The sequence below is a fragment of the Symsagittifera roscoffensis genome, chromosome 2, assembly GCF_963678635.1.
Source record: "Symsagittifera roscoffensis chromosome 2, txSymRosc1.1, whole genome shotgun sequence".
NCBI classification, from domain to species: domain Eukaryota; kingdom Metazoa; phylum Xenacoelomorpha; order Acoela; family Convolutidae; genus Symsagittifera; species Symsagittifera roscoffensis.
The window spans coordinates 12,733,967-12,747,981 of record NC_087063.1 but is presented as its reverse complement, the minus strand read 5'-3'; the positions used below and the strand labels follow the sequence as shown (position 1 = coordinate 12,747,981).

The 14,015-nt window shown below is 36.2% G+C and overlaps 2 protein-coding genes across 2 annotated transcripts in view; both read left to right on the top strand.

Moving 5' to 3' along the window:
- The window catches only part of LOC134840763 (glycogen phosphorylase-like), a 428,033-nt gene extending 426,078 nt beyond the window's left edge, over positions 1–1,955 (top strand). Inside the window, exon 16 of the mRNA XM_063856790.1 lies at positions 846–1,955. Within this exon, the coding sequence (XP_063712860.1) occupies positions 846–995 (150 nt within the window). The 3' untranslated portion in view covers positions 996–1,955. The remainder of the gene's footprint in view (positions 1–845) is intronic.
- A 3,621-nt stretch (positions 1,956–5,576) lies between these two features.
- Positions 5,577–13,548, top strand: LOC134838860 (uncharacterized). Its single transcript, XM_063854152.1, has one exon. It carries the CDS (start codon positions 5,583–5,585, stop codon positions 13,398–13,400), a length of 7,818 nt encoding a protein of 2,605 aa, XP_063710222.1. The 5' UTR covers positions 5,577–5,582; the 3' UTR covers positions 13,401–13,548.
- Positions 13,549–14,015: the final 467 nt, after the last annotated feature.

Genomic DNA, 14,015 nt, shown 5'->3' with positions numbered 1-14,015 from the left:
CTTATTCGTTTATTTGAGGTTTCATGACAGTCAAATTTGAGTCCATGCTTGAGTTCATTAGATATCGACGGATTAGCCTTGGTTCTTACAGATTGATTACTACATTCTTGCGCTTATGTTTGACAACTGATAATGACCACTGTAATTCAATAATTACAGGAAGGGGTCAAATTTTAGAACATAGGTCATTGAATAGGGTTGAACAAACTGCTGAACAAATTTGGGAACCATCAAAAGAGGCGTGCTATTGATGAATTCGAGTATTGCTACATTTGACATACATGCGTTTTTGCATAAAGTAAATTCAATTTTCGATGAAACTAATGATTTGCGACCAATATAATAATTAGTACCATTACCATTCGCTGTAAAAGGTTAAGAATTAATTTTTTCCGGGCGCTGCCAAACTGTTTGCTGCGTTCATTTGCGTTCTTTTTTCCAGTTCCAGTTTTCCAATAGTCTGTGAGCAGGCTTATTATAGGAAGATAAGCCGTGAAACTTTTATGCAAATCCTGGAAACGTAGATGAAAGTTTCGTAGATTAAAATCAAAAGTGAAGATTCCAAACCTCAAAATTGTCTATATCTATGATCAAAAGTTTTACCACAAGGGGCAAAATGATTTTTTTTCGAGTTAGTATCGGTATGTATCGGTCAAATGTGTGTGTATGTGTGTGGTGGAATTATAGGAGCTCAATCAATTAAGGTTTTACCTGTTTTCAGCTTAAAAATGACGATAAGTTCAAATAAATCTGCACTTTTTGTTTTTTTTTGTCCTGACCATAAAGGCGGCGTCTGTAATTGTTTGAAGTGGAAATTTAAGTAAACGCTGTTTGTGTTGTTTCAGAGTCCGACCAGGTGGGCTCAGATGGCAGTGATGAATATTGCAGCTTCGGGCAAGTTCTCTTCGGACAGGACGATCACGGACTACGCACAGGAGATCTGGGATGTGAAGCCATGCAAGGATATACTCCCAGAACCACACCAGACCAAGTAGAGACCCCCTATTCCCCACTTTTCGAAGGGGGTTTGATTGGGTTGTAGGAGAGAAAGGCAATGAAAATGAATGGATATATACTAATCGTCTTACTGCAACAACATACATGTGCTTCTTATTACGACTAATTGACACCAACCGAAGATGACCGATGGCGTACAGGAATAGAAGGATTCTTAGTCTTTAAGTTTAAAAATTGAATATAACGCCACTCAAGATGATAACAATTCTTTGCACTCAAATTCACATTCAGTAGAGATAGACACCTGGCACGATCGTTTAAACTTCGTGAAAGACGGTGGTGAAACAATTACAAAAAGAGCTGTACTTAAGCTTTAAAAGAAAGGGTTTCTAATCGATATCTTGGCTGTTGATTAAATGACTGTTTAGATATTGAAACTCAATTTCAGGATTGACTAGGCTTCGATTCTCGCCACTGTCTTAAAATATATAACCTCCACAAGATATTTTACAATCTAAAAATTTAGTAGAATTTATTTTTAACTGCCTCTAAACTATTTACCTCAAGTCTTCAATTGCAGAAATAATTGAATTTAAATTGACTTTTGCTGTACTATTTGAGCGCTCGAGCGGAAAAATTTGTAATTTGAGCTTATAATCCTCTGTAGTGAAACTGATGCTTACTTAAGTAGTTGGATAACACCTCGCTTGATTGATTGACAGATCGCTGGGATCTAACGTCCAGTGAAACTGAAGTAGGTCTGGGATCTCGTTTGTTTGTTCTGTTCTGAGTTTAAAAAAATCTACCATTACGAGTGTTTGCGTATTACGTGTATTATATACTTCGTACTGAATCAATGAAATGTTTTGTGAGGTGCTCCTATTTTCACAATGTTGTAATAATACTCAATTAATCAGTTCATTTCAGAAACAATAATTAGTTTGAAATTATATCGAAGCAATTATTTACACTCAAATCAATTAACTTCTGCTACTTTCTTTGTTTTTCTTTCATCCTTCCTGTAATATACAAGTACTGCACTATCGAACAGCAAAAATGTAAAAGTCACGAAAAATGTGATTCTTAGTTTCGAAAAAGGAATTTTATTATCGAATTTCCCAGCGAAATCAAAGTTTTACCAATGGATCTAGTTTTCTCAAATTGGGTTAATTTTTATCAAAAAAAGTGTCAATCAAAAATTGTTCTAGTATCGCTCGGAATAGAAGTAATTGAATCGCTCGATGTACAAGTATGACTGATCTGTCTACGGAAGAATTTGGCGAGTATCGCTCGATATGCAAAAGTGTGGTTCTTTCCGGATAAAATTAAAAAAAAAAAAATATCCGTGTTTTTTCTTTAACTGGCGTCTTTGTTGTTGTTATTCTCAATCAACTTTTTGTGTTTGCTGTAACTGAGTAATTTTTAAAGATTTTAACTGTTTTTTTTTTAGATTTGCTGCATGTTTTTTTGTTGCAATTAGTTGCAATTTATGCAGTCTTTTTTGAAGTTTTTTTTTTTCATTTTTATTAATCTTAGTTTTTAGCAAGCAAGGGATAGGGCTTTTTCCAAATGTTTCTGTAGGATATGCAGGTTCTTTGGTTGTATGATTTGAAATGCTTTATGAGTTTTTAGATCTCATGAACGACTTTTTTTCTTATCATTTCCATTTATATAATGTGAGAAAGAAATGAATGAAGTTTGTGTAGCCCAAATCTTATGTTTTAGGTTATTGATTTCTATTAGAATTGAAATAAGATCTTCTGTAAGTTTTGAGCGGATTTTTTTTTCAACAGATGTCTTAACAGTTTTGTAATTTTCGTTTGAGAGTATCTCTTACGTTTCGTTTGGCTCGTAAGTGGCGCGAAGCTCAGCTTCGCCTCTGTGAAGTAATTCTAGTTTTTTAAATGTATCCCTAGTTTTTCTGTAATTTTCTGATTGACTTTTTTTGTAAAAGGTGTTACTTTTTTCCTGTTTTTTTTCCGAAATAATTTTTGAGCCTGGAAGAATTTATCAATTGAGTTATTTCGAAATACAGATCAGCTAGATGTTAAGTCGTTCCTCGTGTTTAAAATGGCGTGTAAGAGTCGATGAATGTAGTGAAGACTCTTATATAGGTCGCGTGATGTCTTTTTTTCAGGAAAATTCTATTACATATTTGAATGTCTCCATCTGAGATAAGAAATCACTAACCTAAAACATAAGATTCGGGATACACAAACTTCATTCATTTCTTTCTCACATTATATAAATGGAATTGATAAAAACTCATAAATCATTTCAAAACTGTGTTTAAGATTTTTCAACACATTATTTCTTGCATGCGTAACGAAAAGTTTTTTGCACGTCTAAGCTCTATCGAATATTGCAGTGCTTGAGAAAATTTCCAGCTTGAATTCAGTGTTTTTTTTTGAAATTAGCAGCCCAAAAATGAGATGCTGTTAGGCTGACCCTAGGGGTTGCAAAGTAGGCCTCCAAGTATAAATGCACAAATCTTTTTAGCTTACGAGATACGAAGGAAATTCCATTCTCAACCCTGTTGTAGGGTGCTGTCAGTTTAATCCCAGGGATTGCAAACCTTGCCTCAAAATCTGACTGCTCAAGTACTCTTAGTTTGCGAGATATGACGTTTTTTAAATTTTTTTCATAAATTTTCCAAGAAGTTAGATATAAAAAACTTAACGAAGGGTGGAATTGTCGACTCTCTAGTGTGAGGCGATGTCAGGGTACTCTTAGGCGTTGAAAATCTTTCTTCGATTTATGACTGCTCAAATCTTTTTTTTTCCGAGATATGACATTTTTATGATTTTTTTCAGAAATTTGAGATTTAAGAAATTTTACAATTTTTGAAATTGGCAACCCTGTCGTCAGGTGCTGTCGAGGTTCTCTCGCATTATTGTTTCCCCAGGTGACTGCTCGAATGCTTTTTTTCCGAGACCTGATGTTTCAATATTTTTCATTGTTTCAAAATTAAAGATTTGAAAAAACTGTTTCAAAATATGAATATCCCGAGCCTACAGTTGGTTTCTCTCTGGGTACTCTTAAACGTTGTAGATCTTGCTTCCAAGTTTGATTGCTCAAATAATCTTTGTTTCGTAGATATGACGTTTTTATCGTTTTTGAAAATTTTCAAGAAAGTGTTAAATTTCAAATAAACACTTCAAATTTTGATATTGTCGATGCTCTAGTGGTGTGATGTCATGTTACTATAAGTCGATACATATATGGCCTCTTATCTTAATTTTATTGCTCATTTTTTTCATAACCTTCAATTAAATTAAGAAAAATTATTGCCAAATTTTAAAATCAATTACGCTGGATTATGAATCACATTTATGAATTTGATGATTTTGCAATTGCAGTTGTTTCAGTTTTTTAATATGGAGAGCCAGTTTTTTTGTTGTCGGCTATTTCATGGTTTTGTTTTTGAAGCACGGTCGTTTTTGAAATTATACCATTTAGTTTAAAAAACCTTTAAGTAAATTTTTTTGTTCAGATTGTGAAATCAAAAGCGTTGTTGAATTCCCCTGTCTTTTTTTAACTGCTGCATTCATTTCGCTGTTTTTTCTCCATATTTTTCATGTATAAGCAACCTTCATGCTCACTAATCTGATCACACGGTAGTCAAGTTTAGTCATGCAATTAAAGTTTGGTCATGCTCAATTTTGATTTTAGCGGTTTGATTTTTTTTTTCAAGTTCAATTCATTCTTTTCGATAATATTGAACAGAAGAAAGGTAAGGTCCACGAAAAACTTGATCGATTACTAGTTTTAAAAATGGATTTTAATTTTCAGACTTCCCAGCCTAATCAAAATTCAGCTATTGATCCAATATTCTCAATTGAGTGACATTTATCAAAAAAGTGTCAATCCTAAATTGTTCTTGAAGTTCGAAGAAATACAAGGCCATTTGTTTTTTCCTTGAAATTTGAAAATTGAATTTTTTCAAAAAACAGCAGTATTCTTAAAAAGTCGAACGTAGTTCAGATTCTTATGAAACACACGTGTTCAGTTTGTTTCCTCTCCATATTTGAAAAAAAAATAGTGCAATATTTGAAACGCTAGTGCAATGTTTGAAATACTGGTGCATTGTTTGAAACACTAGTACAATATCTTTCTTAGAAGAATCAATCAAAACAAATTAGAAAGAAAAGTTTGCAGGTTAGCGTATATATATTTTTTCAAATATCCGTGATTTGTTTGAATAACCGATCAGCAACAGCTTATATTGCATCTCTAAATTTGTACACATCTCGACACTGTGTCTCAATTCATTGACAAGTTTTCTCGATGCAATATCATCTACTACATATAGGTTTTTTTTGTTTTTTTTTCAACAAGTCTCAAAATGCTCTAATCCCAAAGGTACATTCATACTGATAAATGCGCATATGAATACCCTGAGTTATATATGCATTTTTTGAGTTCAATTAAAGTTTTTTTTTGCTAGAAGTTAGGCAAAATGCACTCTTCAATTATGAAAGCTGAAATGGCGCGAATTTAATTTTTAGCTCAAAAAACGTCAGTGATTTCTGTATACAAATTGATTGTTGGTTTGTAAGGTCGTCGTGAATTTTATCAGCTTGGCCTCTGCGATAATTTTTTGCCGTATTTTCAGGTTTCTGAGAATGCCGAAGTCAAGTCGAAAATTGCGATGTCACATGAAGGATGACAACTTGTACAAGTTCACATCTTTCAGTGATCAAATAAACTCTATCTCAGTTTCGAGCATCCAGAGATCTGTTCCTGCGGTCGCCGCGACCAGTCTTGAAGACACTAGCGTCGACAGCGAAGAGTCGTTTCTGGCTTCTGGACTCCAGTTGCAACTGGTCGAAAGTCAGACTGCACTCTTTAAGCAAACAGTTCGAAAATTGACCCCTTTTATTGGGTCATATGGAGAGGTCGTGTTCCACCAACGTGCAATTTTTTCAAAAGTTGAATCAGCTCTGGCACAATGTGATGACATGAGTTTGGTCGGTCTGCTACGTATACTCACAGATTTATGCAAAGATATTCAGAGCGACTTCTACGAGTATTTCTACAACTTATTGAACGTTTTGGGTTCTCGGGTTAAAACATCGAACTCAATGAAAGCATTATTTGCTATTTTTGGTTGCATTGCAACGTGTATTAAAATAACGCTCAATCGATTCAAATCTGAAGATGTACACAAGCTAATGTCGCATTTGGTGCCGTTTATGGAAACAAGAAAGCAACTTCAAGTCAGATTTTCTTCTGGCGCTTTTGCGTTTGTATCCAAAAAGCTGATAGAGTCAGATGATTTGGTACGGCTATTGTATGAAAATGTGAGTTTGAAAACAGTCGAAGCTTTTCAATTGATAGTAGCTGAAATTGCTAAAGGAGTCGGCGTTGATTTCAGTTTTAGATTTCCAGGACTCTTCAAATGCATCCTGATTTATTATCCTGTTTCTGACGAAGAATCGGTTCCGTGTGTTAGGTTCTTGCAAAGCACTGCTCAACTTTTTATGTCTATGATAAATAAAGAACACGCGAAACGAGAAGATAGCGTGAAGTTTTTCTGGAAAACAGCGAATGAAGTTTTCTCGTGTGTTGGGAATTTTGCACCAATTTTTATAGCCTTGAAAGAAATTTTGAACTTTCAAAATGGACGATTTGTTGCCAAATATTTACTAGACGAAGTTCTGGGTCTTCTAGTTGAGCTGAAAGGTAAATTTTCTGATAATTTCGTCAAATGGTACGATTTATGTGCAATTGTTTTAAGTTACAACTGTGCTGACAAACGATTGAAAAATCTTCATGATTTCAAAAATTGTTGTTTTTCTTTTGACAAAGAATCGTTTACGATATTAAGTGATCTGATTTGCACATGTTTGAAAATGGAATCATGTACCTTGCTCAAGAGTAGCTGCCTGCTACCAATCATTAAGCTTGCTCTAGAAGTTTTTGGAAACAGCTCAGAAAAGGAAGAACGATCAAGAATTTTGGCTGTCAACATAGTAGCGCATCTAGTCAGTCAAACAAGCAGCTCCGCTGACCAAGAGTTGAGTTTTGAAAATTTTCGTTTCATTGAAATTTCGTTGAATGCAAATAACTTGACAAAAATTGAAAAATGTGGAATTGCGTTTGTATCAAGCCGCATGACTACCAATTTTGCATGGGCCAAAAAACTGCTGAAATTGGTCGAGAGCAAACTGAACATCAATTTAGTTGGAATCGGAACGCCAGAAGTAACAGGAAGGTTGGAGCATTTTTTGTGGGACAAAATCCGCTTCACTTATGCTTTGAATCATTTAAAACTAACTGCGACACAGTTTTCGCATTTGGTCTCCCGGATTGAGAAGAGTCCGGAAGACCTGGACAATCTGGCGGCTCTCTCGATTTTCTTAAGCTCCGAATTGGGAAAAAATGGCAAAGTTGTTAAAAAGGAAGAGTTGAAACACTTGGTTGATATCTTGAAGCCAAACTTCAGATCTTTTGATCGAGAAGTTGTCAAGAATACCATTGAAGTTTTTCTGAGTTTCAATTGGCCAAATGAAAATGCGACAAACAAAACTGAAACTAATTTTACGACGAAAGGTCTGTTCAGAAATATGCTTGAAGTGGCCAGTGTTGAAATCAGTGTGCCGTCGCTGCGAGAGAAATTGCTGTACTGCGATAAACTGAAACACCACATTGTCTCTAAAACTCGAATCGGCAATTGGGAAAGTGACTTTATCGACTTAGATGACTTGATTGAAATTTCGTTTTCATACCTTGTCTCATTATGTTTTATCAGGTTTGTTCCTCTGCAAAAGGGAATTGAAGAAATCATTGGTAGTTACAGAAATCATAAACGAGTAAGGAAAGTTATAAGTGATCTGCTTCATGAGACATTTGATGCCCCAGAAGCTAGATTTTCGACTGGCAGTTTGGAAACAAAACATTTGACACCAGAAGAAAAATCAATGGCGGACTCTTTGCTTAAGTTCTATAGCCCTCAAAAAGAGTTCACATCTATCAGGCGGCGTGAAAATTTGCTCGACATGTTTAAAATGAACATAAGTTTAGCTGAAATTTCTGTGGATCAGTTAAAAAACTATTTCTTCAAATTTCTGGTTCGCGATTTTGCATCTACAACTTTGAGCAGACGAATGAACATAGAGTTAATATTGAACACGGTCTCGGTGAACAAAGAAATTGTTGTCTTGTTAAGCGAAGATGAATCACACGTACCGACCTTACTTGCGTTTTTCAAAGTTCTTTCGTCTCTGGCAAGCATGAAAACTATCAAAAACGATCCCAAAATATTACAACTTGCGAAAGAAATGTTGAGATCGAGTCTCAGTTTTTTGCAAAGTGCAGTGTTAGACTTTGTGTTTAGTTTTAAGTTGACTTATTTGGAGCCCTATAAAGATTGTATGGCTCAGCTGTGCTCAGACAAGTCGGTCAAAAAAGGGCTGAACGAGCTGAAGTTGTCAGAAGAAAATTGCCTCGTGCACGAAACCCATAGAGATAAATTTCTTGAAATAATGCTGCCATTTTTGCTGGGAAGACTGTTCAATACTGGCTGGATCTCAAATGTAGATGAGCGTTTTAGGGCTATTTTCCAGTTTGTACGATATCTTTCAGTTGAAGAAAAGGAAGCTTTTCTTACTGATGCTTTTGCTGATTTTTCTGAACTTTTAGCAGATGGTCGAAAGTCAGATTTTGAGCATTCGAAGTTTGAATGCAACATAATGTCGAGGTTTCTCTTGGTCTTACAACAAGTCTTGAGAAACATGCAGCGACTATCGTTTCTTGAAATTATGAAGACGTTTGGAAAATGTAACTTAAATATCTGTCTGTCCCTTGAGCGTTCCAAGAAAAAATGGATGAAAAATTCAGAACTGGCATCGAGAAATAAAAGACTATCCAAACAAGCTCTGGTTTGTCTTTTATCATATGTTAATCTGTCATCAGAGCCATTTGAAGAATTTGAAGTAGAGTCTATATGCCAAGTTTTACTAAAACCGGCTCTTGTGTTTAACTCCAGTGAAGATCTTTCGAAGGCGTCAATTTCAATTCAGGCCAAATTCGTAGAATCTTTTGCAGCGAATGGATTTTACAGAAAATATCTGAGTTTTCAAATGGACTCACGAAATTCAAAATCGTTACTGGAGTGTTTTTGTTGGTTTTTGCAGCCCAATGTTTCTAGTCAGTTGCAATTTTTTGTGTTGAGAGTTTTGACATCTTTAATTCCAGAAGAGAAAGAAGAAATTTCAAGTGAATGCGAAGGAATCTCAGATGATGGAATGGATGCCCAAAATGAGTTTGACGAACTGGGTGCGAGACTGCTGAAGAGTCACGCTTGCTTTGTGATCAAATTTCTCCAACTGAAGATGATGTCAGACCAGTTTAAAAAGCTGAACAAAAACGAAAGAGTAAACTTGCTGAAACTTCTTCTGTTCATGGTTTCTGATATTACATCCCCGGAAGAGAGCCTAGCTTTGGCCACTACTCTTGCGGCGTATATGAGTAAAAAGCGAAAAGTTCTGCCTAAATTCATGAGTGGAGATGTTACGAAACTTATTGTGACTTTACTCAGAAATTGTGAAAGTCCTCATTCTGTATTGTTCACACTTGCTTCGAACTTCTCGGAGAATCTGTCCGTTGAAATGCGAAATGATTTGACTGATATTTACTTGACTATTAGTCCCGAGTTCGTCGACTTGATCAAGGGTTTGAACTCTTGGAATCCGAAGTATGTCGAGGAACCTGATTTTGCGCGTCGGTTTGACTGTTTCTCGAAGATTCCCGAAATGCTCGAAAGCATGTCACCTCAAAATTGCGTTATAGCTATTGCTGTAGTTTTCAAAAATTGTTGCTTTTTCATAGATACGATAGACGATTTCGCGATTCGCGATCGCTGCGTTGAAACTGTAAAGTACATGATTACCAAGTTTGACTTGAACGCGAAAATAGTGTTGATGATTAAAACACACCTGTCTTTCATGCTGAAAACGAAACCAGAAGACCCAATTTTGATCAATGTTCTGAACATGCTGAAGTGTTTCATTGAAAATTGTCACGAGAAAGATACGGTTTTGGAGGAGCTGCGATTATTGCAAGTTGGAAAGATTGACTACATCGATGATATTTCTCAGTTACAAGTGTCTAGAAGATGCAGAGGCTTACTCAAAATTGCAGAGCTAATTCTTCAAGACAAATTTTGCATAGCTACATTCCAGTTTTTCCTGATACCGATTGCTTGGATTGCCATTGTTAAGTTCGAGCAAGTTAAAGACCCAAACTTGATTACGGCGTCAATTGAAATGCTGAAAAGCTGTGCGACTAAAATGGAATTGAACAGTTTGGTGCGCTTAGCCGAAAGATGTTTGTTAATGGTCAACCAAAACCATGAAAATCCGAAAGTGGCTTGTAGGGTTCTAGCTGCTACTTTGACCGCGTTCGGCTCAAACGATACTCTTCGTCATAAAATAGAAAGTGCGTATCAGGCGGAAAAAGCATATGTGGTTTTGAACTCGTTTGCAGGGAGAATTTTATCCATGTTGATGAAACAAAAGTTGTCGGATTCTGACATTATCGACAAGGACGAATCGAACGCTATAATTGCGAAACTGCCAGTTCATATTGGGCTATATAATGTTGCAAAGTTTTTGGGAGCGAAAACCAAAGATTTTCACGTTAAGAAACTTCTTCTGTCAATGTGTGGTTTTCTAAGGTCACGTGATAAATCAGTGAGACATGCAACACGCGGAGTTTTGATTCAGATTTTGCCGAATTTGGAAGTAGAGTACCTGAACGAACTGATCAAAGACTTGTTCCACTTGTTAGATCGAGGATACCTCCGACATATTCTAGTATTCACACTATACCGAATTCTCACTGAGTCGAAAGCGTGTTTCACAGCAGGCGATATAAGTTGTGAGAACTTGAAAGAAATTGGGAAATTTTTGATCCGAGATCTGTTTGGTTTGGGGGCGGAGGAAAGAACATCGACAAAACTGGTTTCGAGAACCGAAGAAGCCAGAAAAAGTTATGCTATTCCATGCTACGGTTTGATGGGATATTTCTGTTTAAACGAAGATATGGTCGAACTTTTAAAGCCACTTTCAGAAGGCTTAGAAGAAAAAGAAACGAGTTCGAATAAACGAACAATAAGTGATATTTTGAACCGATTCGGTGCTGAATTATTGCTCAATAAAAAACTGAAGAATTTGAAAATATTGCAGTTTGTGCAAGAGGTGTGTAACGGAAATTTGAAGAAAATGTTTGAAAAGAATTCAAAAGACCGCACAATGCAGAAGCAGGACCCTAGATTGCAACCCCGAGACTACCGGCTGTTGGATCCGGTGCCAACAAGAGTAGTTGATAGGAAAGCAAATGTAGTCACCTTTTCATATCATCATGTGTTTGTCCAATTTGGTTTCCAACTTCTCCTGAAATTGACGAGTAAATTAGACATCAATACGCTTCGTAATGCCGAAATGTTGAGCATCTTGCAACAGTTAGTTCCGTTGGTGATCGAAAGTCTAAACTCTTCTTATTTGCCTGTGTTAATTCAATCCATTCGGTGCATGAAAGAGTTTCTTAACTTGCAATCGGAAGGCGTGTTGAAATCTGAAATCTTCGACAAGCTGATCATGATTAACAAAAAATTCTGTCGAGGAACTTCCATATCTTCCGATAGTCAGGAGTTAGTTCCTGTGGTTGCAAATTGCATCAAAATCATGCTTGCTGATGAAAAATTACCAGTGAGAAATGACCAACTGACAATTATTTTAGCCCACATTGAGGAAGATCTTGCTGATAAAAATAAAGTTAAATCAAGCCTATCGTTAGTAAAAGCTATTATAGCCCGAAGGTTGAAGCATGAAAACGTTTCTGAAGTTGTGAACAAAGTTTCTAAGCTGATGATTCAATCACCGATTCCTTCGAGTAGAATCAATTGCAGAAATCTTTATTTAGACTACTTGATTGGCTATGCTCAAGAAAAAGCGGAGAAAAGTTTGGATTTCGTTCTGGCGCAAATAGTAAATTATGAAGACCAAACCGGTCGAGAATCGGCGCTCGAACTTCTGGTACTTTTCGTCTCCAAAGTAAGCGAATCTTTCTTACAGAGTGTATCGGATAAGTTGTTTTTCCCATTGTGTTTGACACTTGCCAATGACAGTGCACAAAGCTGTAGGAAATTAGCCCGACTATGTTTGGCTAAAATTTTCTCCCGTGTCGGCGAAAAAGAGTACTCTGAGTTTACGGAAACAGTTATGAAATGGATGGATAAGTCGGTTGATCTCTCGCTTTGCATGCTTGGATTTCTAGTGATGGACATTTTAGTAGAAAATTATCGAAGTAGTTTGGACGAAAAGATTGTTAATTTTTTCAAGCTGAGCTGTAAAGTCTTAAAAGACTGTAATGAAAATCAAAGTCGGCCAATTCTAGGAATTGATAGCAAAGCCACTAAAAATGAAGAACGTACAAGAGTTATTGACTATACTGTACTGTCAGTACTGAAGCTTCTACATCGTGTTTTCAACATCTTGGATTTTTCTCCCGATGGCCAGAAAAAATTTACCAAAGTCTTGCCTGAAGTAGTAGAAAAAGTGAACGAGCATTTGAGTTACCCACATGAATGGGTTCAAACTGTTTCCTGTCAGATTTTTGCCTCTATTTTCTCGAAATTCAACGCTGAAGAGTTTCTAGAAAGTTCTTTTGCTCGTATAGCTTTTGCTTTACAAAATCCCGGTCGCGACAAAATATTGACTGATTTTTTCAAGAGAACTGTTGACAGTTTAATAAGCAATGTTTCCTTTATTGAGGCTGGTAAAGAGCTCATGAACATATCATTGAAAGATGTTGTTTATTTGACTCTGATCTTTGCGGCGGAGTTTTTGAAGGATTCTACCTTTGGATCTGCTTTGTTATCTGAAATTATTGATAAAATGAACCTTTTAGCCCTAAAAGAGTCGAGATTCAACCAGAAAAGCATAACCAAAAGACAGTTTGTTTTTGACTGGAATAAATTGATCCTGCAGAGCAAACAACTTATCCAATGTTGCCCCAAAATGCCCGAAGAAACTTTGCACAAGCTCCTGTTCCCTGTTGTAAGAGAGCTTATTTCCAAGTCTAATAATGATAGTAAACCTGAGTTCAGCGAGATGTTTCAAAGCACTTATCAATGCTTTGAAAAGGCTTTCAAAAGTCTGAATAAAGAAGGAGAAAACGAGACTTTTTTGTCGTCTCATTACACACAGATAGCAGCGACTTTACGTGAAAGAAAGTTAGAACGAACAGTGATGAAAAAACGAGAAGCTGTACTGAATCCAAGTGTTCACGCGGCTAAAAAGACAGAGCAGTATATGAAGAAAAGAGTGAATAGAAAGAGAAAAATTGCAGAAAACAGAGGCAAAGTATCTGCGAAGAAAGGAAAGTTGGGATCGAAGGCTAAGAATTCAGAAGAAATTTTGGTTGAAGATCTAATATAACTCGCGTTGTATGAAAATAATCGACTTCTAAGTGAAATTAAAAGAAATTGTCATTGCTGTTCTTACCACTCCTTAGGGAAGAAACTATGGCATAGAGTGTGTTTTATCTTCTCGATTGTTGATGATAATCAACTTCTACCGCCAGATCTAACTTTATCTATCTGTCTATCAATATCTATCTATACATTTGATGGGCGTTTCACAACATGTTTAAGAAGTCCCTGTGTTGACATGTTTAGCTTTTTCAACGCATCATTTCACTAGGCACAGGTTTAAGTAGTCCCTATGTTGGTCTGTTAAAAGGCCAAAACACTGCAATGGTTGAAATGTTTACTCAAGTCGACGAAATTCTTCAGCCATAAGTAAGGTGCTGTCAGGGTTAACTCAAGAATCGCAAATCTGGCATCCAAGTTTGACTGCTCAAATCCTTTTGGTTTTCGAGATATGGCGTTTTTTTTTTTGATTTTTTCAATTTTGTTTTTCGAAAACCTGAGATATGAAAAAAAGAGAACTTGAAATTTTCCATCCTTCAGTGAGATCCTGGGAGGGTACACTCAAGAGTTCACGCAAGTCTGGCGTCAAAGTATGACTGCTCAAATCCTTTCGCTTTTCGAG